Source organism: Salvelinus sp. IW2-2015, linkage group LG32 (genome assembly GCF_002910315.2).
Source record: "Salvelinus sp. IW2-2015 linkage group LG32, ASM291031v2, whole genome shotgun sequence".
Lineage (NCBI taxonomy): Eukaryota > Metazoa > Chordata > Actinopteri > Salmoniformes > Salmonidae > Salvelinus > Salvelinus sp. IW2-2015.
This window is the reverse complement of record NC_036871.1, coordinates 13,940,028-13,966,949: the sequence shown is the minus strand read 5'-3', so window position 1 is coordinate 13,966,949 and position 26,922 is coordinate 13,940,028. Positions and strand designations below refer to the sequence as shown.

The following is a 26,922-nucleotide window of genomic DNA, read 5'->3' as shown; positions in this document are numbered from 1 at the left end:
TGGTAATCAAGGCCATGCTGCCTCATTTAGCCACCAAGCCTGACTCCAGCACCGGGTGGAAGCCCTGCAAAAAGGCTCTTGTCTCTGGGCGCTAAATGAGCTCCAATTTAATTGGGGCCAACTCCCTTTCCACTAGTGTTGCACGGTATACCTAAATGTACAGATGTTTTCGATACTAGAACATGAAAAACAGGTTGGTACTAGAATTTGTTACTTTTGGTACTTCTTTCACGTCATAGACTCAATCCTGTCAAGCCGTATGTCTAGTAATTTGTCGATCTTCTCACGGGGCTAGTAGCAAGCTAGCCAGGCTACTTGCGCATGCAGCCGACACAGTGCAAGCCACTTTTGAGAAGCAAGCGAGAGGAGAGGGCAAATGCTGACAGCATTGGCTTCTTCTAACGAACATACCTCCACACCCGCAGCTTGTTGACAAAACTGGCTCCAAAAGTGAACTATGGGAATACTTTGCTTACACAACCGATGAGGGCAAGCCTACTGAAACAACTGTGAAAGGTGTTAAAAGCAGTTCAGTGCAAGGGAGGTTCAGTTGCAAAACGAAAAAATAAAAAAAAATATGATTACATCCCAAAAGTCATGTGAAATGCACTCTTAACTTAAATATATTGCTGTCATAGTTAACGTTAGGCCTACTTCCTGTTTGTCTGGGCTTTCTACCATTAGCCAGCCAACTGCACTGGGTGGGGCATTGCACCCTGGGAGTTGAAATGCACTCTGGGAATCGTAGTGTGCCGTGTAAAGTCCATTGTATTTGTATGACGTCTAGACTACTGCAATATAGAAGCTTCAGAAATGAACTTAAGTGTGTCGTTTTGGAATTAAACTGTTCATTTAATACATTAAATGATTTAGTTGTAACGAATAATGTTATCTTAAGTGTAATGAATGTCATTTGACCTGATATTATGGTCATAGATGAGCAAATTAACCCCGAGATGTATCAAATTACATTTTAAAACACTTTAGATGTAATTGTACAATTATTCTCATATGGTATGGTTTTGCATCAGGAAAATGTAAGATTCTTCTTATTTAATATGGTGTTTAATTTTTTTAATAAATTGAAAATAGAATAGAAATGTTCTATTTGTTATACTAGTTATCAACATGTGTCTAAAAAAATAAAGCCCGGTGGTTATTCAGTGACTTTAGCTAATACTCATTTGTTTTTTTTGCTGTGGTATGGTTTTGGTGTTGAGTATCATTTTATTATAGACTTTCTTGATACTAAACCTTGTATCAGTCAGTCTGGTATTGTGAGAGCACCATTCTTCATAACCTTCCTCCATTTTGTGATGGCTAGGCCAATGGGTTAATTTAGCATGATAATGGTGGCAGCTCATTCACTCAACCTCCACCCTGTAATGGTGGACTAAACATTCTCCCAGTCTTCAGGCAGAAGTTTTCTACTCTGTCCAGATCGGAGGCAGACGTCCTCCACCCCAACCCTGGCCTCAACCATGAGGTGGGAGCAATGGAACTGATCCTAGATCTGCCTGCCCACACCTACCCTGTCTAACTTGGTCTTGGCCAATGGCCATTTCATCTGTCCACAGAGGGTTGCTCCCTGAGCACACAGAGGGAACCTCCGTGTCTGAATTTCTCTGGTCTAAAGTGGCTTTCTCCGCCCGGTCTCCTTTCGTTACACTTTTTGATTTTAGATAAACACCCTAAAAATCCTATGTGTTTTGATATAACTGGTTAGGTAAAGTACCTTTCATGATAGGATAGGTGAAAGCAATATGGTGGAAGCCATATCTGAATAAGTCATGAGTACAGCTGAAACGGAGCAGACCTCTCCTTTTGCACTGTGTAGAGAGAAACTCAGTTTGGCTCAAGTCCATGTGCTCATTTTCTGTCCCCTGCTTCCCTAGCCAGCATCACTGACATGGATGGAGTGAGGGGCTTCAGGAGAGAGCGAGCCAGTGGCTGGCAGGCAGAAGGCTGTCTTTTGACCTTGTGTTTCTGTGCTCGGTCATCCTGGGAGAAAGCGGCACTATTAATAGCTACACCCTCTCCTGCATCGTTGCTCCTCTCGCTGCCACACCCGTGTGTGTGCAACATGGGGTGTGTGTGTGTGCTGGCAGATTTGTTTGCTGTACACACAGCCGTCAGGAAGAGGGAAGCACACATGCAGCACCTCACATTGAGCGTGTTTGTGGCTCTCCCTTAATACAAACAGACTGTTAACCCTCGAAATGTGTGATACCACAACGTCTCCTTCATACTGAAAGGACAGAAGGGCCTTCCTCACTCTCCACACACCGGACCATTTATCTTAATCTGCTACTTACTCGCTCTGCATCGAGGCACCTCCCCTTCCAAGCCAGTCACATGACTGAGAACCTTCCCTTATTAATGTCTCCATAGAGTTATTGCCGGCACTCTGCTGAAGCGGTGTGTGTGTGGGTACTCCTGTGTGCATTCATTGGCCTTTGCAAGTATGCTAAAGCTGTGTGTGTGTGTGTGTGTGTGTGGGCCCGGGGAGAGAGTGTCAGGGGGTCCAGCTGTGTATGACTCATCTCACCAGCGGACGGCAGGTGTCCTATAACTCTCCCTCCCTCCCTCCCTCCGACCTTCTCCTCACTCTATTCCCTCTCCTCCTCCCGTCTCCTCGCTGTCAGCATGGACCATCACGCACACACACTGAGCAAAGTCACACACACACCACTGCTGGAGGACCACATGCCTAAATGCCATTCAGTACGCCCCAGAGACCAGATTCATTTCAGTGGTGCAGTTGGAACAAATCCTGCTTGTTAATGCAGTTACAACACCATCATGGCCGACTGGTATTTTGGTACTACATACGCCGTCTTATGAAACGTCATGTTTTGTTGCCCTTGTGCTGTATCTATAACAGCGTTGGTTWGCGGCGTTAGTCCTCAGTGTTGCTGCCTCACTACCTCCCTCCTCCCCTGGGTGCATACACACACAGCCCCCAGAGTCTTTCCTTGAACCCTGCCCACAATACCTTGTGACTGGAGGATGAGATGGAGTAGGAGACTGATGGGGGGGTGGATGGGAGTGAAGGAGATGGTAGAGAAAATTGAGTGAAGGAAACGATGAGTGGTGAGGGAAGGAATGGAGACTTGATAGAGGGGTAGAAAGACTGAGGCAGGAGAAGAGATTGAAAGGCCGACCAAAGGGAAGAGAGGGAAGGGGAAAAGAGAGATTAAAAGAAGGGATGATGAAACTGGTCAATAAGATGGCCCGGTAGAATGAGAAAGGAAGATGGCGATGGAGTCTGAGGGTAAATGATGGATCATTGGAGGAGCTGGCCAAGAAGAATGAGTAGAGGAGAATGGACAGAGGGAAAATRTAGTAAATCTGTGGTTGATTGGGTGGGGGAAAGAGATGGGGAAGCTTACGGGCAATTCAACAGTTACGGAAGTATGACACTCAGAATTTTCACTTTTAAAATGTAGTTTAACAAACCATACAACTCTATGCACAAGGACTACTTAAACAATTTACACAGGAACACATTTACTTGAACAGTGCAGATGCAAAATATGGTAACAGAATAAAGTTCAGTGACAGAATGACGGCATTCTGTTAACAAATTTTGCATCTGCGCCGGTCAAGTAAATGTGTTTTTGATGCGTTTTCTGTGTAAATTCTTAAGTTGTCTTTCGGCATAGAGTTGGATGGTTTGTTCAACTTTGAAATCAAATGGTTTTGTTTGGCACACATTTTACATAGAAAAATTGGAGTCAGTATAATTACCCTTATCTAACCAAGATGAGAAAAAGGGGGAGAGGCCATGGAGGAGAGGCCGGGGGGGGAGAGAAAGCAAGGAGAAGCTTTAGAGGAGAAAGAGGAGCCATAGAGGAGAGGCGTGATCGAGGGAAAGAAGAAAAGGAGAAGAGAGAGGGAGACTGACTGAGGAGAGCAGATGGCTCCAGCCGGTGGCGTCCAGCCAAAGGAACAGGTGCGGGTCATGTGACCGCCGGTTACCAGGGCGATGTGATTGCTCTTGGCGTGCAAATGAAAGGAGAGGGGGGCCCTAGAGGGAGAGAGAGAGAAAGGCAAGAGGGGGGTTGACTGCCCACCCCCTGGGCTTTGTGTAATCTGTGGCAGCCGTGGAGCTGTGTGTGTGTGTGTGTGTGTGTGTGTGTGTGTGTGTAGTACACAGAGAGGAGACAACACCCCTTCTCTCCCCCTCTTCTCTTTCATGTTTTAACCCTCTGTCCTCCAGCCTCAAGGAAAGGACCTCAAACTGTTAATTCAAAACATGGCGCCTCCAAGATGGTTACTTACTAGAAATCCCAAATGACATCCATCTTCTTGTGTATCGAACATCAACTTTGAAACCACAGGTTAATCTGCTGAGTTCTCCTTGTTGTGTACAGGGTGATTTGTTGATTGTTCCAACGGTCATGAAAAATGGTCTCCTAAGCTTCTTATGCTATGGTAAAAGCCTTGATATTGGGAGCAGATTATGATAAGAKATTGTCCCTCATGGTGTGAAGGTAATTATACTTTTGGCATTGTTGACTTTAGACTATCAGACACAGACGACCGAAAACTGACGACAATATATTTTTTTATGTGCAATACAGTGGTGGTGATAGGAGATGGGGTTCAGACACACTCATCCTTCTCTTTATTATCCATCTCCTCTCACACTCATCTCTTCATTATTCTCCTTATCCCTCCTTCCTCTCCTGACGCTCTCTTTCATTCTTCTCCTTGTCCCTTCGTCCTCCTCGTCCTCCAGCAGCACTAAGAAGGTGGAGGCAGCGGAGGGCGGTGGCAGCAGTGTGAAGGAGACCAAGAGGAAGAGAGAACCGTCAGTGTCGGTCAACTCCGATGTGGAGAAGTCACCCCCACCTCCCTCTGATGAGGAGGACGACGACGGTGTCCAGGTACACACACACACACACACACACACACAGTAACGTTAGTGGCACACACAGTAACGTCAGTTGTACACACACATACACACAGTAATGTCAGTTGTTCATACAGAGTAACATCAGTGGTACAGTACAGACACACACACTTTCCAACAATGTCAATCCTGTTAGAAGCCACCAAATAACCCCCATGCTAATTTATTGACTTCATTCTGTTTTTAATATGGATTTAATAATACAGCCGTATGGATGATGGCCGAACTAAAGGGGCCAGATGAAGTCTTAAGTATGCATCCCAAATGGGACCCTATTTCCTAGATGGGCCCGGGTCTACCGGGCATTCAGCCACAGGCCCTGGTGTTCAATTATTAACTTCATCTGGTCCCGGTGTTTTTCAGGAGTGAATTCAATAAAAAAATATCTTAATGCGAGATGCTCACTCAAACATACAAGCACACTAGCCTGCTCTGAGCCAGGCATATGGGAGCTGTTAGCTGCAAATGACTTCACCAACCCAAACATCCAGGTGACCCAGCCGTCTGACACTGAGGCATTGTCCAATTTCCACCACTCTTAAACAGTAGGCACGACCTGACAGATGTAATACCATGATTGCAGCTGGCACTATTTAGCCCGTTAGGAGAGCAGCAGAGAGGGCCTGCCCTGCGCTAGAGCGTGGCTGTGGAAGTTAGATATTTAAAAAAAAATTTTTTTTTTTTTACCTGATTGATCTTACATAGTGTTTTTTAAAACATTTGTATCCTATCATAGAATTCACCTCTGTTTCCACCCTGGTTTTATTTGTCAATCCCGTTTCTAATCTCATTTCTATTCTAAATCCTGCAGGGATTAACGTTTCTGTTATTCTGTTTTCGGGATTGTCGGTCTAGCGCGTACTGTAAAGTACAACTGTTCACTTATCACCTCTCCCTCGTCCTTCTCTCTGTCCTCACCCGTCTCTCTCTATAGAAGCGTCGCTCCAGTCGTCAGGTGAAGAGAAAGCGCTACACCGAGGAACTGGAATTCAGGATCTCGGATGAGGACCATGATGGAGACTCCCCGGCTCCCAAGTCTCCCTCCAACAACTCTGAACAGCAGGTCAGCACTAACAGAGAGGCAGAGCGAGGTGCTCTGGCGTGTGCATGTCAGAAAGAGCTTGTCAGACAGAGCCAAAGTGTGTCAGATCATCTTTCTGTATTGTCTGTGGATAGATTTGTGCTCCCTGCCCTCCATTACATAGGCCTGCTAACGTTGTTCCATCTGTGTGACTGTAGGAGGTGGTGGAGACGGAGGGGCCTGTGGTGGAGAAGATCATGGCCATGCGCATGGGGAAGAAAGAGGTGAGGCTCGCGCGCCAGATTATACACACGCTCATCCTCCCTCCTAGAAAGCCGCTTCGTAGACCAGTCTAGCAGTGGTCTGGAATGAAGCCGGTTAGAGTTGTGTGGACTTGGGTCTCTTGACTTTTGGGTTGGACTAGTAATTTGATTAGGCCAGACATTCGCAGCCGTGGAGTTGACATGAGCCTTGAGTCTCTTTTACATTAAAGTCTAGATACTTCATTGTGACTGTATCCCTTCTTGGCAGTGAAGGGGCGCCGCTGTACTCCTCCAGTAGCGGCGGTGTAGGGAGTTGAAGTATAAGGGATGAGAAAACGAGAAGCGCTTTGTGTTCCCCCAAGACCGGCTGGTTTTATATGGTACATTACACTCCAGACAGGGTGTGTGTGTGTGTGAGGGAGTTGTGTGTGTTCTGTCTGTCTTCAGGGTGTGTGTTTCTTCATTCCATTTCAAAAGCTTCTCCAAAACAAAGCTTAGTTCACCTCTGCCAAAAACAATACGAACACTCGTGCAGGCTGGCTGGCGGCTGGGACTCGAAGTAAGGCAGCTGCGAATGGGTTACCCCCCCCCCCACCTTGCACGCACACACTCTGCCTGAGGAAATGCTAGTTTGGCGTCTGTCGTAGCGCTGTGGTTTTGGCAGGAAGCCAGGCCTCGGGTCAGCTCTCTGAATGGAACCGTGTGCGTGTAGTGTGGCTGTGTGTGCATAGAAGTGATTCATGAGTCATCCTCAGCACCGCACAGTAGAGCTGGTTGGTCTTTAATGGGAGGGGGATTGTCAGTTCTCTTCTCCACTACAGTACAGCGAGAACTCTGTACCGAGATACAATTGTTAGACTTTACTACTTTGTTAGAGAAAAAGGTGGCCTGGATTTAGTTTTCTTTTTAATCGGTGAATCACACTCAAGGACAAACTTTGCATCTTAACCCAAAACTCACACTCCTATCGCCCAACTGTAATCGACAACAGCTGACACAGATATTTACGTCTTGGTTGTTTTTTCACAGATGGAATCGGGAGAGGAAATGGAAGTGGAAGAATTCTATGTGAAGTTCAAGAGTTTGTGAGTGACCAAAGTACCGACACACTACGATACAGGGGCCTTAGTTCACCGTGTCATTTGATTACCTCAAGCGTTTGGGGGGAAATGGTGGATAAATGGCATCGTAATAAAACGTGTAATCTAATACACGCTCTGTAAACCACAGGACTACTGTTTGGATTAAGATTATAATATAATGCTATAATTCTCTAGATTAGTGCATTTTTGGTGGTGTGTGTATCATGGCATGTCTGTTATGCTGTTTGTCATGTTTTATGGCGCGTGTGTGTGTAACTGTATTTCTCTCTCTGTGTAGCTCCTACCTGCACTGTCGCTGGGCAGATCTGGAGGAGCTGGAGAAGGACAAAAGGATCCACCAGAAGGTCAAGCGGTTCAGGGCCAAGCAGGCCCTCGCCACCTTCGTGACAGAGGTCAGTCCCGCACCTTTATCTTCCCCACTGTTTGGCTGCCATTTTGTGTCAGTTTTGACACGTGTGGTACAATCGGTTTCTTTCCTCCCACTCATCTTCAGAGGATTCAATAACATAAGGTTATTTGGTTGGGTGAATGTTAGACTTTCTCTGCTCTTCACTTTTCCTGGTATCTTCATCTGCCATTGCAATGGTCAGAAGCTAATCTTCTCTCCTTCCCTCCCTCCTGCAGATGGATGACGAGCCTTTCAACCCGGACTATGTTGAGGTGGACCGGGTCCTGGACGAGTCGGAGAGCACAGATGAGAACGGCGAGGTTTGTTCCTTATCTTTCTTTTCTACCTGTTCTCTATGGCCTTTMAATGGCCTCCAAAGTTGGATAGGTTTGGTTATGTCCTTGACTTATCCTTGTTTTGAAGTTCATTGGCTGAACGCTCCTTTTAAGTTCAGACCAAACGTTGGTTGGCCTTTCCTTTCATGTTGGAGTCACAAAGACACACGAACCCTCTCTCTACCTCCCCTCTTTCCCCAGCCTGTCAACCTGTACCTGGTGAAGTGGTGCTCCCTGCCCTATGAGGACAGCACGTGGGAGCTGAAGGCCGACATCGACCTGGCCAAGATCGAGGAGTACGAGGCCGTGGCGGCCCGCCAGCCCGAGACCAAGCGCGTGGTGAGTATTAAAAACCACTCACACACACACACTTCCACTCTACAGACTCTCCTGCTACCCTTTTCTTACATGTTTTTATGACCCCGGCCCTTTAACTCGGAGCCAGCAAGGCCACGCTCCTGCAGTCGCACGGAAACCACTAACGGCAGGCTTTTATTTGAAACAGGAGCGACCTCCCACCGACGGCTGGCAGAAATCCGAGAGTTCCAGGGATTATAAAAACGACAACGCACTCAGGGAATACCAGCTGGAGGGAGTGAACTGGCTGCTCTTCAACTGGTACAATACGTAAGGAGAAGTACTATAACGCTCTGTGTGTGCTAAGCTGTATGATGTATCTGTGTGACCCACTATTATACAACGTTTATTATTTAACAGTAGTATAATATGCATGATATAGAGTCTAAAATGTGACAAAAAACCCCACAGGTACTCAATAACAAATACTTTGTATATATAGTGCATGTAATTGAGTATGTGGACATCCCTTCAAATTAGTTGATTTTGCTATTTCACCCACACCCGTTGCTCACAGGTGTATAAAATCGAGGACACAGCCATGCAATCTCCATAGACACACATTGGCAAAATAATATCCTTACTGAAGAGCTCAGTGACTTTCAATGTGGCATCGTCATAGGATGCCACTTACAACAAGGCAGTTCGTCAAATTTCTGCCCTGCTAGAACTGCCCCAGTCAACTGTAAGTGCTGTTATTGTGAAGTGGGAACATCTAGGAGCAAGCGCGTAGAACGTAAAAATTGTCTGTCCTTGGTTGCAACACTCGCTACAGAGTTTCCATAGCTGTGCAGCCGCACACAAGCCTAAGATCACCATGCGCAATGCCAAACGTCAGCTGGAGTGGTGTAAAGCTCGCCGCCATTGGATTCTGAAGCACCAGACACGCGTTCTCTGGAATGATGAATCACGCTTCCCCATCTGGCAGTCCGACGGATGAATCTGGGTTTGGCGGATGCCAGGTGAACACTACCTGCCGCAATGCATAGTGCCAGCTGTAAAGTTTGGTGGAGGAGGAAAATGGTCTGGGGCTGTTTTTCATGGTTCAGGCTAGGCCCCTTAGTTCCAGTGAAGGGACATTTTTTACACTACAGCATTTAATGACTTTATAGACAATTCTGTGCTTCCAACTTTGTGGCAACAGTTTGGGGAAGGCCCTTTCCTGTTTCAGCATGACAATGCCCCCGTGCACAAAGCATGGTCCATATAGAAATAGTTTGTCAAGATCGGTGTGGAAGAACTTGACTGGCCTGCACAGACCCCTGACCTCAACCCCATCAAACACCTTTGGGATGAATTAAAATGCTGACTGCGTGCCGGGCCTTATCGCCCAAAATCAGTGCCCGACCTCACTAATGCTCTTGTGGCTGAATGGAAGCAAGTCCCCGCAGCAATGTTCCAACRTCTAGTGGAAAGCCTTCCCAGAGGAGTGGAGGCTGTTATAGCAGCAAAGGGGGGGGACCAACTCCATATTAATGGCAAACATTTTTGGAATGAGATTTTTGACGAACAGGTGTCCACATACTTTTGGTCATGTAGTGTAGATGCTATGTTTATCCAACACATTCGCATGGATAATACTTAAACATGTCACCGAACATGCGTGAATACAATCAACACATCCATTCCCCATAGGGTGTCCTCCAACCCATGTGTTATAGGGACATGTGTGTACCCAAGCTGTGCTTTTCTCACACTAATCATTAATGTGTGATCTACCGCTGCTGCACACGACACACTACTGCATGCACACACCGACACCCCTTCACCACACACACACACACACACAAACACACACACACACACACACAAACCCGTCACCAGTGTAGCCTGCCTACCCCAATATATCAGTATAACACTCTATAGAAAAGCTTCCACACACACACTTCTTAATTTGAATGTCATTGATCTGCCCTAACCGGGTTAGCTTAACTGTTCATTAGATTACTCACTCACTAATGGAGTGAACAGAGTTAAGGACACACTATTGCCCATATAGTGGACTGCTTGGCCAAAGGTAGGGCACTATATAGTCAATAGCGTGTCATTTGAGACGCTATCCCGGTTACATCTCATTCATTGCATTGTTTTCTCTCCTTTCTTTCCTCCTAACTGCACATTTAGATAACTCACTACCTCTAATAGTCACTGAGAACCCACTACTGCTAATAGTCACGGGGGGCCCCACTAGCGCTAATAGTCACGGGGGGCCCCACTAGCGCTAATAGTCACGGGGGGCCCCACTAGCGCTAATAGTCACGGGGGGCCCCACTAGCGCTAATAGTCACGGGGGGCCCCACTAGCGCTAATGTCACGGGGGCCCCACTAGCGCTAATAGTCACGGGGGGCCCCACTAGCGCTAATAGTCACGGGGGGCCCCACTAGCGCTAATAGTCACGGGGGGCCCCACTAGCGCTAATAGTCACCGAGGGCCCCACTAGCGCTAATAGTCACCGAGGGCCCCACTAGCGCTAATAGTCACCGAGGGCCCCACTAGCACTAATAGTCACCGTCACCGAGGACTCCCTTTCATCATGTCCATATTATGTTTCTCCCCCTCCCAGACGGAACTGCATCCTAGCAGATGAAATGGGCCTGGGCAAGACCATCCAGTCAATCACATTCCTCTATGAGATCTACCTGAAGGGGATCCACGGGCCCTTCCTGGTCATCGCCCCCCTCTCCACCATTCCAAACTGGGAGAGGGAGTTCCGCACCTGGACCGAACTCAACGTGATCGTCTACCATGGCAGCCAGGCCAGCCGCAAGACCATCCAGGCCTACGAAATGAACTACCGTGACGCGCAGGTACGTCTTGGCCGTACTGTAACCATGACCTAACCACAGCACAACTATAAGACCACCCAGGCCTACGAGATGAACTCCATACCGTAATTTAACCTGACCATCAAGGCCAGACGCACAGGTAACGTGACCTTAATGTAACTATAATCCCAAGCACACCATGACCTTATTCTATCATAACTTTAGCATTGCATAACAAACATGACCTCACAAGACGCTTAGGCCTAAGTGAGACTATAGTACGGTACAGTAGGTTCTTCACCCTAATCTAAGAATAATCCCACAGGAAGCACTTTTAGATAGACGGTCAGGTACTTAACCTCATTAACCAGAGCGCCACACTGACCTTACCAGACCAAATAAAGACTAGTGACCGAAATGTGACTGTAACCTACTCCAATCACTATTTTAAATGTGTTAACCCAGCGGTTCCCAATCTTTTCTGATCCGGTGAACACCAAATCACTGTCGATTTGTACCAAAATATCTTGCAAGCCAAATTGAGTCAATTTTATCGGTAAATGTAACAGATTAAAGGCCTATTATTATTTATTGTTACGAATAGCATTGTGAAAAGTAATGTAAAATTAATTATAATACCATTAATACTCCCAACTGTTATTTTTGGCAACAAAAAAGACCAATTCATAATAAAATTTGCGGACCATCTGCAGTACCTCGGCAGACCATGTAATCCTATAACCAGGGTCCTGAGTTTTCCCTGATTGAGTCGTGTGGGCAGGAAAATCGACTGTTCACCATAACACTCCTTTCTTTCCCTCGCTCTCTTCTCCCTCCATCCTCAGAGTCGTGTGATAAAGGGAGCGTACAAATTCCATGCGGTCATCACCACGTTTGAGATGATCCTGACGGACTGCCCAGAGCTGCGCAGCGTCCCGTGGCGCTGTGTGGTCATCGACGAGGCTCACCGCCTCAAAAACAGGAACTGCAAACTGCTCGAGGGACTCAAGATGATGGACATGGTGAGTTGAAACGGAGAGAAATGTCTAATTGAGATGTATGATTTATTTGACAAAAATAAATAAATGCACAATACAACCACATGTGAATACGAAGACTACTTGCCATTGGACCTGTTGGAAAATAAGCAACTTATTGATGAAATGCTTATATTTCATGGACATTAATGGGACTATGTTTCCGCCTTCCTCCTCTACTATCACAGGAGTAATAAAAAAAACATATATTTAAAGACCTACTGGAAGGAACTAAGTACACTACTGACTAAATACTCCCCCCCCCCTCTCCCCCTGGGAAGGAGCACAAGGTGCTGCTGACCGGAACGCCCTTGCAGAACACTGTGGAGGAGCTCTTCAGTCTGCTCAACTTCCTGGAGCCTGAACGCTTCCCCTCAGAGAACACCTTCATGCTGGAGTTTGGAGACCTCAAGACTGAGGAGCAGGTCCAGAAGCTGCAGGCCATCCTGAAGCCCATGATGCTGCGTCGTCTCAAGGAGGATGTGGAGAAGAACCTGGCCCCCAAGGAGGAGACCATCATCGAGGTGTGTGTGTGTGTGTGTTTGAGTGTGTTATGTTAACGTCAATTCTTTCAACGTGCAAGCCATCTTACCTTCTCTGTTAGATTACTACTGCCGTATTATGAGGAGTTTTGCTGACTGATTTCGTTCCTATCCCGTTCTCAGGTGGAGCTGACCAACATCCAGAAGAAGTACTACCGGGCCATCCTGGAGAAGAACTTCTCCTTTCTGTCTAAAGGAGGACCGGGAGGAGGTGGTGGTGCATGGGGAGGCGGAGGGGCTCAGGTCCCCAACCTGCTCAACACCATGATGGAGCTGAGGAAGTGCTGCAACCACCCCTACCTCATCAACGGTACTGAACACACACTAACGCAGATCACACTCATTCTAAAATCGTTCGGCTTAGAATGTGTTTATTTTGGACCCTCTGGATGTTGATTTGGTGTCTCTGTGCCCCACCTGCTTGGGTTTGTTTGTGAACTGACTGGGTTTAGTCATGCTGCTTTGAATGATTCTGATGGTGGCCTCTTATGTTCTAGGTGCAGAGGAGAAGATCCTGGAGGACTTCCGCGAGAACCACCACGCCGAGATGGCCCAGTTCCACCTGCAGGCCATGATCCAGGCGGCGGGCAAGCTGGTGCTGATCGACAAGCTGCTGCCCAAGCTGAAGGCCGGGGGACACAGGGTCCTCGTCTTCTCCCAGATGGTGCGCTGCCTGGACATCCTGGAGGACTACCTCATCCAGAAACGGTGCGAATTTGACCGTTTTAGATGTTCTCTTCAATCGCCTAACCCAGGGCTCTGAAACTGGTGGCCCGTGTGCCAGACGCAGCCAGCTTTTATTTAAATGTTGGCCTTGTTTGTCTTTGAGTAGTTGATGCTTTTGAACATATTTCATGGTATATATATCACACACACACATTACTAGTAGTCTGTAGGAGCACATCGATGACAGTCAGAAACGTGGGTTGTTTTAGTATGACTGTTGTTGAAGCTGACCATGACCGTCTCCATCCGACTAGGTACCCGTACGAGCGTATCGACGGCCGCGTGAGGGGTAACCTCCGGCAGGCTGCGATCGACCGCTTCTCTCGACCGGACTCTGACCGCTTTGTCTTCCTGCTGTGTACCCGGGCCGGAGGCCTGGGCATCAACCTGACTGCTGCAGACACCTGCATCATCTTTGACTCGGACTGGAACCCCCAGAATGACTTACAGGTATGAAGACTGGGTTGGACTTAGAAATAGTCTCACTACTTAGTTTGATAGTTGAAGATGCAATTTTTTTGAATCTTTGAAAATGCTGTGGTCACAACTCAAATAACTGCACAGTCAATACAGTCCTGTTAAAATACAGTAGACAGACACTAGTCAAAATGCAGTACACTGGTTTGTAAATTAAACAAAAAACAGGGCACAGACGAGTGAACATTCCAAAACAGGGCAGACAAGATGTTATCACACTGGTACACCGCTCCATGACTTTGTTTATTATCAGTTGATCTATGCTTTTTGGAATCTAAGCATGTTTTTTCTCTCTCCATACCTCTTTCTCTTTTCCCCTCTCTCAGGCCCAAGCCAGATGCCACAGGATTGGCCAGAGTAAGGCAGTGAAGATCTATAGACTGATCACCAGGAACTCCTATGAGAGAGAGATGTTTGACAAGGCCAGCCTCAAGCTGGGCCTTGACAAGGCTGTGCTGCAATCCATGAGTGGCCGAGAGAACGCAGCCAATGGGGTATGACACACACACAGTTCTCACACAGTCAAATAGCAAGACCAGGCTTGAGGACATCTTGTTATAGTCTAAGTTCTATGTGCAGCAATAGAACAGTGAAGGTTGCTCACCTGTCTTTTTGGAAAGAGGGTCTTCTCAACTGTACTTCATTGTCTTAATAAAGGTAAACTTCTGTTGATGTGCCGAGCTCCGTGATCTAAGCCCTCAAATGTACTCGACCACCTCAGGTGCAGCAGCTGTCGAAGAAGGAAGTGGAGGACCTCCTCCGCAAAGGAGCTTACGGAGCTCTGATGGACGAGGAGGACGAGGGCTCGAAGTTTTGCGAGGAAGACATTGACCAGATCCTCCAGAGACGAACCCAGACCATCACCATTGAGTCCGAGGGCAAGGGGTCCACCTTCGCCAAGGTAGCTTCAATACGCTGTTTCCTATGTATTCTTAGCTCCCTCGTTCAATTCAGTAGTCATTACCATAGGAATTGAATTACTAGAACAGATTTACCCTTTCAAGTCTATGGGCCTGCGTGGACCGACGCCCCATTCTAGTAATTCTATTTCTATGGTCATTAACACTAGAGAGCCAAGCTCGTTCAGAACCAAGCTGTGCAGTGTCAGTGGGAGCTAACCCAGCAGCACTTCTCTGAGATCAAAAGTGTCATTTGATTAAAAGAATGTGGAGAAAACGCATTCAGGAGATTCGCCGTTGGGACTGTTTCTCCTTCTCCCTTTCTCCCCAGGCGAGCTTCGTGGCCGCTGGGAACAGGACGGACATTTCCCTGGAGGACCCGGACTTCTGGCAGAAGTGGGCCAAGAAGGCGGAGCTCGACATGGATGCCATCAATGGACGGGTGAGCCTCAGGAAATTGAATTGTGGGAAATGTAGTGTGACTGGTGTGACCTAGGGGGCAGGGACTTGGCTTGGTCAGTAATTCAGTCTCAAGGACTGTACAGTAACTGGCTACTTGAGGACAGTGAGCCTACCGATTTCGTTGACAGTTTGGCTTTTGGGGCTGAATTCTCAGTTGCAGTATTTACTATGGGAATGGGAGAAACACAGCCCGGGGTGGTCACACCAGCGTTTCCCTTCCCTTTAGACACCACATGCAAAAGTATCGGAGCTCAATAGTATTATCTCCCTCATACATACACTAATCTAAAGCATTAATTAATATGGCTTATTACCCCCAGGCTAGCCATGCGTGGCACCCCAGTCATAACTGGGCTAAGTCAAGCTCATTTAAAACGGTGGCTGTGGGAATCTCTTTCTATTCCTTAATTACCCCGCATTCCCCTCTTCGGTGGACCCAGAGGCAGTAAGCAGCTTATGCTGCTGCCGGAGGGGAACAGAGACATCACTTAGTCAGTCTAGAGAGCAAGTCCTTTTCTCTCCTCTCTGCCTCTACCCCACACCGTTCTTGCTCTCTCCTCCTCCCTCTCCTCAAGGGCCCTAGAGTATAGCACTTAATCCAGCCGCATAAACAGACGTGTCATCTCTGCAAGTCACCCTGGATGAGTTTTATATATATATATATATATATATGTGTGTGTGTGTGTGTGTGTGTGTGTGTGTATATACAATGCTTTCGGAAACTATTCAGACCCCTTGACTTTTTCCAAATGTTGTTACATTACAGCCTTGTTCTTGAATGGATTAAATATATAAAAATCCTCATCAATCTACACACAATACCCCATAATGACAAAGCGAAAACCGGTTTTTAGAAATTGTTGCAAATTTATAAAAAAAATTGAACATACCTTATTTACTTAAGTATTCAGATGTGTTGCTTATGAGACTCAAAATTGAGCTGAGGTGCATCCCATTTCCATGTATCATCTGTGAAATGATTGATTGGAGTCCACCTGTGGTAAATTAAATTAATTGGACATGATTTGTGAAGGCACACCTGTCTATAATGTCCCACAGTTGACAGGGCATGTCAGAGCAAAATCCAAGCCATGGGGTTGAAGTAATCGTCTGTAGAGCTCAGAGACAGGACTCTGTCGAGACACAGATCTGCAGAAGGGAAACTAAAAAAGGTCCACAAGACAGTGGCCTCCATTATTCTGAAATAAAGAAGTTTGGAACCACCAAGGCTGTCGAGAGCTGGCCCCTCGGCCAAACTGGGTAATCGGGGAAGAAGGGCCTTGGTCAAGAAGGTAACCAAGAACCCGATGGTCACTCTGACAGAGTTCCTCTGTGGAGATGGGAGAACCTTCCAGAAGGACAACCATCTCTGCAGCACTCCACCAATCAGGCCTTTATGGTAGTGTGGCCAGACGGAAGCCACTCCTCAGTAAATGGCACGACAGCCCGCTTGGAGTTTAGCTAACAAGTGCTCAGCATATGTGGAAACTCCTTCAAGACTGTTGGAAAGTATTCCAGGTGAAGCTGGTTGAGAGAATGCCAAGTGTGCAATGCTGTCAAGACAGAGTGGCTACTTTGAAGAATCTCAAATATATTTTGATTTAACATTTTTTGGAGGTTAATACATTATTCCATGTGTGTTTCATAGTTTTGATGTCTTCTATTATTATAGTAAGAATAAAGAAAAACCCTTGAATAGGTGTCCAAACTTTTGACTTGTACTGTACCTAATATATCGATCTCTATCAGCAGGGAAACTGGTAATAAGGACAATAATAACAACATGCAACCTGTTTTGATCATTTTAACAGGGAGGGAAATGTGGTTGGGTGGTTTTGACACAATTTGATTTTGTGGGATTTAACTAACAATTTTCTTAGAACACCCTGGTAATTGACACTCCGAGGGTACGGAAGCAGACACGCCACTACAGCTCAATGAAGGAGGACGAGTTGGCGGAGTTCTCCGAGCTGGAGAGCGACGGCGAGAACGAGAAGCCCTTGATCAAACCCAGGCGGCCACAGGACCGAGCCCAAGGGTACCCCCGCAGCGAGTGCTTTAGGGTGGAGAAGAACCTTCTGGTTTATGGGTGAGTGGACATCTGAAAGACTTAGACATTTGTTAGGGAAGGGATGACTGTTCTCCAAGTCCCTTTGGAAGGCTAACCCTGATAGATCGGGAAAAATGTAATAGTTTGTTGTTTTGGGGGGGGATTCGGTGAAAGATTTTCACCATAGGGGTCAATATCTACAGCTAGATACTACAGACTGTTAGATGGATGTCAGAAATGAATCAAACACACCAGAGGGATATTACCACAGCCCTTGATTATCACTCATCCAATCCTTTCACCTCTACGTCTTCTCGGTCAGGAAGTCCACCTGATTCCTGAGATGTCATATCTTGTCTGGCTTCCGGGGCACCTATCTCATCTTTCCTTTCCCTCCTTTGTAGGCTCAGGAGGTTGAGGATGTGTGCTTGCCTAAACACCAGTCACAAGCGACTGGTCTGGTCATGCTGCGGTGGTCTGGGGGGAAATGACGCCCACGGAGCGCTAATGCTTGCACACTCCCATGTAGAGTAATTTAACACTTAGCCATCTGAGGCTCCCACACGCAAGGGGCCATTAAACATGCCTGTATACTTACACACACACGAGCCCAGATCGATCTTGCGTGCACTCCTATAATGACCCAACACACAACCACACAGTGAACCAACCAACCAGCACCTACATCACACACACTCATTAGTCGCTGTGCCCGGCTGCCCTCCGCAGGGAGAGATCACGGCTGGCTGCATGCACTCACAACGTCTGACCAGCAGTGGGGTTTGTTTTTCACATGCGACCGAGTCAACTGTACTGTCTAGACCCCGGGGCTGTAGGGCAAATTAGAGCCATCACGTCTGAGAGGACACATTTCAACTGACGCTGCTGCCATTGACTCCCTCGCTGTATCTCCCTCCATAGACCAGCCCCAGCCTCCCTCGACCCACAAACGCACTCCTATCGTCTGGGTGTCAGTGGGGTTATCTCACCGCCGTGTAGAAACGTTTTAGGACGAGAGTCTTCGCTTGGTTGTCACAAGTAGAAATCTACTCTGGGTCACCCACGGTAGTGAGATGTGCTGTCGGTTGCGTGTGCGGTCATGAGCGAACGGGGTCACGGAATCAGATCGTGGTGTGACATTGGACCCTGGTTGAAAGGCAGAGAGCCAGACATAACACCGCCCCATTCATACCCGCCCCTCAACCTTACTGTAGTAGTTTGGGTGGGTGGGGGGATGAGTATGGAAAAATAAAACCTTCCAGCTCCAGCCTGTAAATGTGAGTCATCGGGATAAATGATAATACTTGAGACACTGACTAAATAATTCTCATCTCTCTTTCTCCTCCCCCTCTCTCTCCTCGCTTCGTTCCTTCGTTCGTCTATTCTTCTTTTCTTATCATCTCCCCTCCCTTTTTCTTCCCCTCTCTCTGACGATCCCCCCGTTCCCTCCCTGCTAGGTGGGGTCGCTGGGGAGACATCCTGTCCCACGGGCGTTTCAAGCGGCCCCTGCGGGAGCAAGACGTGGAGACCATCTGCCGCGCCCTGCTGGCCTACTGCCTGCTGCACTACCGTGGCGACGAGAACATCAAGAGCTTCATCTGGGACCTCATCACGCCCACCGAGGACGGCCAGAGCCGAACGCTCACCAACCATTCCGGTACGTATTCCTACGCACCCTTACTGCAGCATTACCGTAGCTTAACCAAAAACGTAACGAACACACCACCACCTTTCCACTGTCTCACAGTAGCAACCTTACCAACTGCTCTTTAAGACCTGCCCAATAGCCCCCGGTAGGAGTAGTGAATAAACATACGTTGAATTCCATAGGATTTTTCACAGTACCACCACGAACGTCCCTCACTCGCTCACTCAACCCCTCCCCCACTTATTCCCGCCACAACAACTCCTGACATGACCTTGCTTTAACCTTATGCTCTGTCTGGTTTAGTGCTGGACTAGAACCGGCTCAAACTGGTTCAGTCTGACTTTACATTACTTATTTGACCTTGATCCTCATTGGTTTCCCGCCTAAGCAAACTGGAATCTGATTTGGTTACAAGAACCATGGAGTTAGCCCAATGCCTTGCTATTTCAATGTTTTCAATGTTATCAATTAGTTTGCAGATGGCCATTTCAAATAAATAATTGTAGTAATTGATCAAATCCTTGCTGGTACTAGACTTGTCCAACCCAGGTCTCTCTTATAAAGGGATCTCAATGAGAAATAATGGATCTATTACTCTAAATTGTAATGTCTCTCCTGCAGGTCTGTCTACTCCAGTACCACGGGGTCGTAAGGGGAAGAAGGGGAAACCAGCCCCGCCTGCCCCTCCCCAGCTCCCCAGGGCAGAGTGGCTGGCCAGCTGTAACCCTGACCTGCTACTGCAGGAGGACAGCTACAAGAGACACCTCAAACACCACTGTAATAAGTAAGTCACCCCCAAATCCTAACCTCAACACTGTCGTTTTTCAAACACCAAAGGAACAAATTAGCCATATATCAAGCTCAGTGTCGTTGTGCTCGGGTCCGGTCTCGAGACCCCATGTTTGTCTGATACATTTTAACTGTGTCGGACAGTGAGGACTCGTCATTTTTTCCCGAGACTAGTGGCGTAAGAAACTCAAACAGTAATTATCAGATTCAATTCAGTCAGTGTGTAAAACTGCTTCGCCAGGTGAAATATATATATATACCCACCTTTCATTAAACAATATTTATCACATATTGAAACCTGGGCCTCCTACTTGACTCGTAACATTACTGTACTTTACTTTCATTGAAATATATACTCAATCTTTGTCGTGCTCGTCAGAATTTCCTTGATTCACTAGTAGGGAAGAGTTAGGGGAATTATTTGCAAGTTGCGCGCTCACTATTAGTGATGGGAGAGGGGGGGGGGGGGTTGTAACAGTCTTAATACCTATTATAGACATGTTTGCTCAGTGGTGAAATGTGGCAACTTCCAACATGTACCAAACTCAAAAATCATCACTTAATGTGCTCAATTGAATAAAACAGAACAGAGCCGAGCTTCTGGCTGCCACTCACACAGATAGCACCCACACAGATAATGCTACCCACAACTACACTGCTTAAACAACCTAGGGTAGCCTTACGCCACGATCACACTTATCACCAAAAGCACGAACAGTGACACGTCAAAGGATGTGCGAGACAAGCTCGTGATGCTGGAAGGACAGTGACCGTAATACCAGGGCGCACTATGTAGCAGAGTGCAGTTTATGTTAAACACGTAGGGCCGTTAGACAGCAGTCACACACAGCATGATGTTGAAGAACCACTACACCCCTGCATAGGTCCGATGGAAAGACAGCAGTCACACACAGCATGATGTTGAAGAACCACTACACCCCTGCATAGGTCCGATGGAAAGACAGCAGTCACACACAGCATGATGTTGAAGAACCACCACCCCTGCATAGGTCCGATGGAAAGACAGCAGTCACACACAGCATGATGTTGAAGGACAAGCAGCACATTCACTCAGACATAATAAGCCAGTAGGTCCCAATCATAAGAATACAAAAACAAAACAATTAAGCGTTAACTATTACTTTCCGTTGCAAAAAACATGTCATGTTCAGCACACAAAGTAGCCAGTGAACTAAAGTTTAAATGCAACAACGTTTCACACTGAAGTTCTTTTCAAAGAAATGGCTGCGAGCTGCAATGAAAGCACAGTTCCACTCACCAACAAATTAGCATTAACATCCTCTTCCATAGCACCTGCTGCAAACTAGCCTACAACAAAAGCTAGCTAGATCGTGGGAGAAATACTGCTCGCTATTGCGCAGTGACCTGTTGGCCTTCGAAGGAAGTAGTTTCTGTAAGTTTTGGTTAACGGTCCAACCCATTAAAAATCCACATGTGATTGGTTGAATGTCCACTGTCACTCAAATGCTTCCCTAATAGAGTTTAGCCAGCTAGATTTATCTCCCCAAAAACCACCAAAGAAAAATCCTTATTGGATCTTTTTTTTCATCTTCAGTGTTAATGCTTCCCTTTCCAACAAAAACTGAAGAGATTAAATCAGAACATTATTATTTTACAAATTCTCTGAAGGCCGTCATTGTTCCCTACTGCGTTTGGGTTAGTAATAACTTGTAGAGTGGGTCTATTTTCTCTCGGCATGCATTTTTCACCATTCTCAATTTCTGAAGGCTCCTGAGTGGGGCAGCGGTCTAAGACACATCTCAGTGCAAGAGGCGTTGCTACAGTCCCTGGTTCGATTCCAGGCTGTATCACATCTGGCTGTGATTGGGAGTTCCATAGGGCGGCGCACAATTGGCCCAGCGTCGTCCGGTTTGGCTGGGGTAGGCAGTCATTGTAAATAAGAATTTGTTAACTGACTTGCCTAGTTCTTCTGAAATATGAGCACAGAAATACTTGAAATTTTGATATTTGGTCTTAAATTGGACTCATATTTTGCTGGTTTTGACTCTCTTGCCACCCTCCGGTCTTGGTCTTGACTTGGACTCGATTCGCTCCAGTCTTGAATCGGTCTCGCTTTAGATGGTCTCGAACACACGGGTCAACCCTAACCTCTGACCTTTAACCCCTAGGAAACACAGCCCCTACTCATACACCACCATATTGTCATAGATAAGCAGGCCAACACACCGTTGATAGTTGGTGGTTTCTTTATAATTCCCAAAAATCGAACACGCATTAAGTCCCCGGTAATCCTATTTCACATGAGTTCCATAGCTCCACTCCAGCTAGCCCCACACACAACATACTTCACAATCCTTTTGTTTACTTCTAGCCAGTGTCCTATTTACTTTCCCCCCTCCTTCCTTGGCCACAACTCTTCTTTCTACTCTGTTGTTGTCGGGGAGATTTTGTGGCGGCCAGGTTTTTTGGGGCTGAGGCTGGCGCTGCGCCAGGCCAGGTGCCAGGCAGACCTGTTGGAAGCGGGTGAAAGGCGGCACACACAGGGGCGATTATGTGGTGCCATCTGTCAGGCGCAGGGGCTGGCGCGTGGCGTGGCTAATCAGGCCTGGCAGCGTGATGGATGGGCAACGGCCAGTGCCAAAGATCCGCCGCCGCAGCTAGCCGCTCTAGCCAGCTACTGCTGCTGGCGCACGGGACCAGAGTTTCACTTTTTTTTTTTTACCCTTTTCCCTTTTCTTTCTTTCCTATTTCTGTCTCTCGCTCTTACCCCCCCCCCACACACAGAGTTCTCCTGAGGGTCCGTATGCTCTACTATCTGCGACAGGAAGTCATCGGTGACCAAGCCGACCGGATCCTAGAGGGAACAGACTCAAGGTTGGCATCCACTCCCTTCCGTCTCCTCCCTCCATCCCTTTATCTCTCACTCCAACACTCCCAAGCCCCTGCCTGCTTTATCTTCACACTCCCTCTCTTCCCTCTCTCTCCCCTCGTTTCACCCCATCACCCAGATGTGCATGCATATATAATGCAGAAAACGTGCACGCCATGTCGATGGCGTCTGAGGCTCTTCGCTGAATAGCTACAATGCTGTTATTGTGTGTGTGTGTGTGTGTGTGTGTGTGTGCGCGCATATATGTGCCAGTTAGTGTGTGTGTGTTCACTCGTTAGTGTGTGTGTGTGTTCACTCGTATGTGTGTGTGCCTGTGTATAAGTGCCAGCTTGTGTGTGTGTGTCTGTATTGGATTAGGCCAGGCAGGCTGCTAGTGGTGATAGCGTTGCAGGCATCAGGGAAGGCTGCTAGTGGTGATAAGGTTAGGCCTGCTCTGCCTAGGTCTCCTTAGTGATGAGAGCTGCTTTCTAAAAGGCACCCTATTTCCTATATAGTACACTACTTTTGGCTCTGGTCAAGGCACGGTGTAGGAAATAGGGTTCCATTTGGGACACAGTGGAGATGTTCCAGCAGCGTGGCTAATGACCATATTTCCTCCCAGATGCCTGGAGATGGGGCCTAATACGGACACGCGCCGATTTTTAGACCCTGTTAATTCGTTTTCCCCTCTTTCTCTCTTCCTCTCCCCTTGGTCTGGGCCGACAGTGAAATGGATATCTGGATCCCTCAGCCTTTCCACGCCGAGGTCCCTGCCGATTGGTGGGACAGCGAGTCGGACAAATCGCTCCTCATCGGCGTCTTCAAACACGGTAAGCCCCACCCGTCCGGTACTCGCACACACATACGCACGCTGCCCGAGTTCTGGCTGCTTCGGCTTGATTGGTGTTCCCATAGCGACCGCGGAGCACAGCTGGCTCAGTGAGACGTCAGGAGATTGATTGATGGCTATGTCCAGCAGTCCGTGTAGGTAGGTGTGTGTGTGTGTGTGTGTGTGTGTGCGCGCACAGACAGACTTGTTGCAGCTTCCATCTAGTCCCTGGTTATCCAGTGTTCTATCAACCACAGTTGGTTGATGCACTTTATCATGAGGTTTGTTCTCTTTTAGCTATGGGCTAGCTGGTTTAGATTTAACCACTTTTTTGTATTGTGTTACAGTGCAAAACAAGATAAGCTAGAATTGTAACGATTTTAAGTGTCAATTGTATTGATGGTGATAAATATTCATATTAATTTGGGATAATTGTCATTATTCTCCGTAATTGCGACCCTCTCTGATTCAATTATGGATCCGAGCTGTGCCTCAGCCCTAACACACACACACACACACACACACACACACACACACACACACACACGGGTGCTCTCTCAAACACACATGGAAACAATAGAGCTAGCCTATAGTTAATCATAATCCTCATTCACTTGGGAGGCCGGGGGAGGAAGCTACTCTCTGCCTCTGTCACACACGCACATACACCGAACCCTCACACATGTCTGGTACTCACACTGTACACACACTGTACAGGCACACACACTTTCCAGGGCTGCGAGAGGGAAGAGTGATGGCCTATAAACCCCCTCATGATTAGCGCTTGGCTCGGGGCGCAGCAGCGGTTAGGAACAATGTGTCACCGCATAAATCCTAATTGAAATGTGATGTTCTGGTGGGGGCTTTGGGGAATGGAGGGGGGGACAGGCCGTGAGGGGTGGAGGAGAAGGGGGAGATAGTCTGGTCTGCAAACTGGCACGGTTGAGGGGGCTCCAGCCTGTGCCTCTGTCTCCCCCTCCTCCCACCCGCCGTGCTCAGTGGGATCTGCAGGCTCTAATCTGTTCTGCTTGGAAAGCTCCAACGGGCACTTTTCTCTCTCTGCTACACACTTGGGCAAATACACACACATACAGACCATAGGCACACACACTTAGACACACAGATTTTCTTACACACATTGACACACACACACACCCAGTCAGACGCGCGCTCACACACGCTCCAACAGGCACTGCCCTCTGTCTGCATCTGGACCCTATGCTTCTGTTTTTCTCATCTCTTTATACGGATGGCAGTTGGTTTTTAGGATGTGATTCTGAACTTCATGATGGGTTTTGTTTTAAACTCAATTTGGCTTCTCTTGCTTTCTGTTGCATCTTTCAGGATTGATGCTACTGTGTATCATGATTAATGCCTAGGTGTATATGTAGCCTATGCATTTCCACTGTAAATTGTCAGTCAACGTCTGCTTTGTTCTAGGCCTGGTGCGTGTCGTTTCCCAGTCACAATGCACTCATCTCTCACCCACTCCCTCTCTCTTCACCGGATGTGGAAAGTAGAACTCTGTAATTCAACCATTCTCACCCACTCTCTCCTTCTTTCTCAATCGCGCTCTCTCCATCCCAGGCTATGAGAAGTATAACTCGGTGCGCGCCGACCCTGCGCTGTGTTTCTTGGAGCGGGTGGGCATGCCTGATGCCAAGGCCATCGCTGCAGAGCAGAGGGGGGCGGACATGATGGCAGATGGTCCGGAGGGGTAAGACACTCAGCCAAAATTCACCACCACCTCTTTTTCCCTCTTCCTCCTCTTTTTCTTATCAACCTCCTGTCCCCGTCACCCTCCAACTCTCATCTTCCCTTCCTGTCTCTCCCTCCTATTTGTTTGTTTTTTCGACCTGTCTCGGTCTCCTTCTCTCCACTCGATATTCCTTTCCCTCCCTGACCTCCCATCTCCAATTTCCCTCAATCTTCTCTTCCTGGCTGTCTACCACTTTTTCCCCTTGCTCCTTTGTTTGATTCTGTTTAAGTTTACTAATTTCTCTCTTTTCTCTCTCTTCATCCCTCCATCCCTGGTTCTTTGTGTGTACAGAGAGGATGAGGACCCAGAGTACAAGCCTCTCCGCATGCCCTTTAAAGATGAGATGGATGACTTCACTAACTCTCCCCTTGATGACAAAGAGGAAGCTATGGACGTTGAGAGTGGTGAATGTAAGTGGAGTGGCCATCTCTGCTTTCACATGATGTAGCACTATGTTGACCACCATTTTGGGATAAATTCAATAAAAAGCTTGACAATGTATTATTTACTAGCAATCTGTCTGAAGATGATTCACCATCCATCAATCCTTAGTTCAAAATATGTATATATTTATTTTTATATCAAACCAACCATTTTCAGAACCATCTCAACAGTATGCAGTCACATTTATTTGTCCTAATATTCCACCCTTTTCTCCTCCCCATCACAGCTAAACCAGGTGAGAATGGAGCAGGCAGCAGAGGGGCGGGTCGTCTGTACTGGCCGGCAGCCTCAGCCCTCACCGCTAGACTCCGCCGCCTCATCACTGCCTACCAGCGCACGCACAAACGAGAGCAGCTCCGCCAGGAGGCCATGGCCCGGCCCGACGGCCGCCGTCGCCGGCGGCCCCGAGAACAGCTACTCTCCATGGTCACAGATGGTGGAGGGGCCTACGTGCATGAGGGCGGAGCCTTCATGGCAGAGGGCAGTCCTTATATGGCCAAGGGCGGAGCGTTCATTCCTGAGGCGACGGCTCTCCTGGCGGAAGGAGGGGCCTTCTTCAAAGAGAGGCGTCAAAGGTATAGAAACATGAATAGTTTGATTGGTTGAGTTAATTAGATGTTTTTGAGGCACACTTCCATCCAGATTACTTAGGATATGTTATACACCATAAACAATATGTATATTATAAACATTTCAATTTGTTACCCGGCTGTATAGAAGGCAGTACAGTCAAGAGTTTCTTGAAGTTCTATCAACTTCCTGTATTATTGTTTGGGGCTTGTTTGAGAAGCCCTACTTGTAACATAATGTGTGTACTACAGTACCCATAATGCTCCAGTCTCCTAATCAATACACTACTCATACATTGCTTTCTGTCCCATTGGTTGTTGGATTAACCCTTCCGTGTCTCGTCGTCAGGTGGACCAGGCGTGAGGAAGCTGACTTTTACCGCGTGGTGTCCACGTTTGGCGTGATCTATGACACGGCCCGTCAGCGCTTTGACTGGACCCAGTTCAGGGCCTTCGCCCGTCTGGACAAGAAGACTGACGAGAGCCTGGAGAAGTACTACTTCTCCTTCGTGGCCATGTGCAAACGGGTGTGTCGCATGCAGGTCAAGACCGACACAGGTAAATGCCCTCACACATTTAATAACAAATCTGTTGAACACAACTTCAGCCATACCTACATTTACTTAAGCTAAAGCAAAGGATCATTCCCTGGAAAGACTGACTAGATTAACAACTATTTTCCTCTCCTC

The 26,922-nt window shown here is 47.4% G+C and overlaps 1 protein-coding gene across 3 annotated transcripts in view; it reads left to right on the top strand.

Moving 5' to 3' along the window:
* chd7 (chromodomain helicase DNA binding protein 7) overlaps window positions 1-26,922 on the top strand; it is a 79,801-nt gene that overhangs the window by 34,415 nt on the left and 18,464 nt on the right. The window contains exons 4-29 of one of the 3 annotated variants that reach the window (XM_023977808.2): window positions 4,748-4,892; window positions 5,853-5,981; window positions 6,158-6,223; window positions 7,232-7,287; window positions 7,583-7,697; window positions 7,930-8,013; window positions 8,230-8,367; window positions 8,534-8,655; window positions 10,950-11,193; window positions 11,997-12,173; window positions 12,470-12,712; window positions 12,854-13,040; window positions 13,228-13,438; window positions 13,711-13,906; window positions 14,260-14,427; window positions 14,655-14,834; window positions 15,164-15,274; window positions 17,175-17,383; window positions 18,802-19,001; window positions 19,614-19,776; window positions 22,548-22,637; window positions 23,359-23,462; window positions 25,049-25,178; window positions 25,512-25,630; window positions 25,891-26,239; window positions 26,583-26,791. In XM_023977808.2, the coding sequence (XP_023833576.1) occupies window positions 4,748-4,892; window positions 5,853-5,981; window positions 6,158-6,223; window positions 7,232-7,287; window positions 7,583-7,697; window positions 7,930-8,013; window positions 8,230-8,367; window positions 8,534-8,655; window positions 10,950-11,193; window positions 11,997-12,173; window positions 12,470-12,712; window positions 12,854-13,040; window positions 13,228-13,438; window positions 13,711-13,906; window positions 14,260-14,427; window positions 14,655-14,834; window positions 15,164-15,274; window positions 17,175-17,383; window positions 18,802-19,001; window positions 19,614-19,776; window positions 22,548-22,637; window positions 23,359-23,462; window positions 25,049-25,178; window positions 25,512-25,630; window positions 25,891-26,239; window positions 26,583-26,791 (4,145 nt within the window). Of the gene's footprint in view, window positions 1-4,744; window positions 4,893-5,852; window positions 5,982-6,157; window positions 6,224-7,231; window positions 7,288-7,582; window positions 7,698-7,929; window positions 8,014-8,229; window positions 8,368-8,533; window positions 8,656-10,949; window positions 11,194-11,996; window positions 12,174-12,469; window positions 12,713-12,853; window positions 13,041-13,227; window positions 13,439-13,710; window positions 13,907-14,259; window positions 14,428-14,654; window positions 14,835-15,163; window positions 15,275-17,174; window positions 17,384-18,801; window positions 19,002-19,613; window positions 19,777-22,547; window positions 22,638-23,358; window positions 23,463-25,048; window positions 25,179-25,511; window positions 25,631-25,890; window positions 26,240-26,582; window positions 26,792-26,922 lie in introns of all 3 variants that reach the window. The other 2 variants (XM_070436680.1, XM_023977807.2) reach the window with 2 other exon arrangements.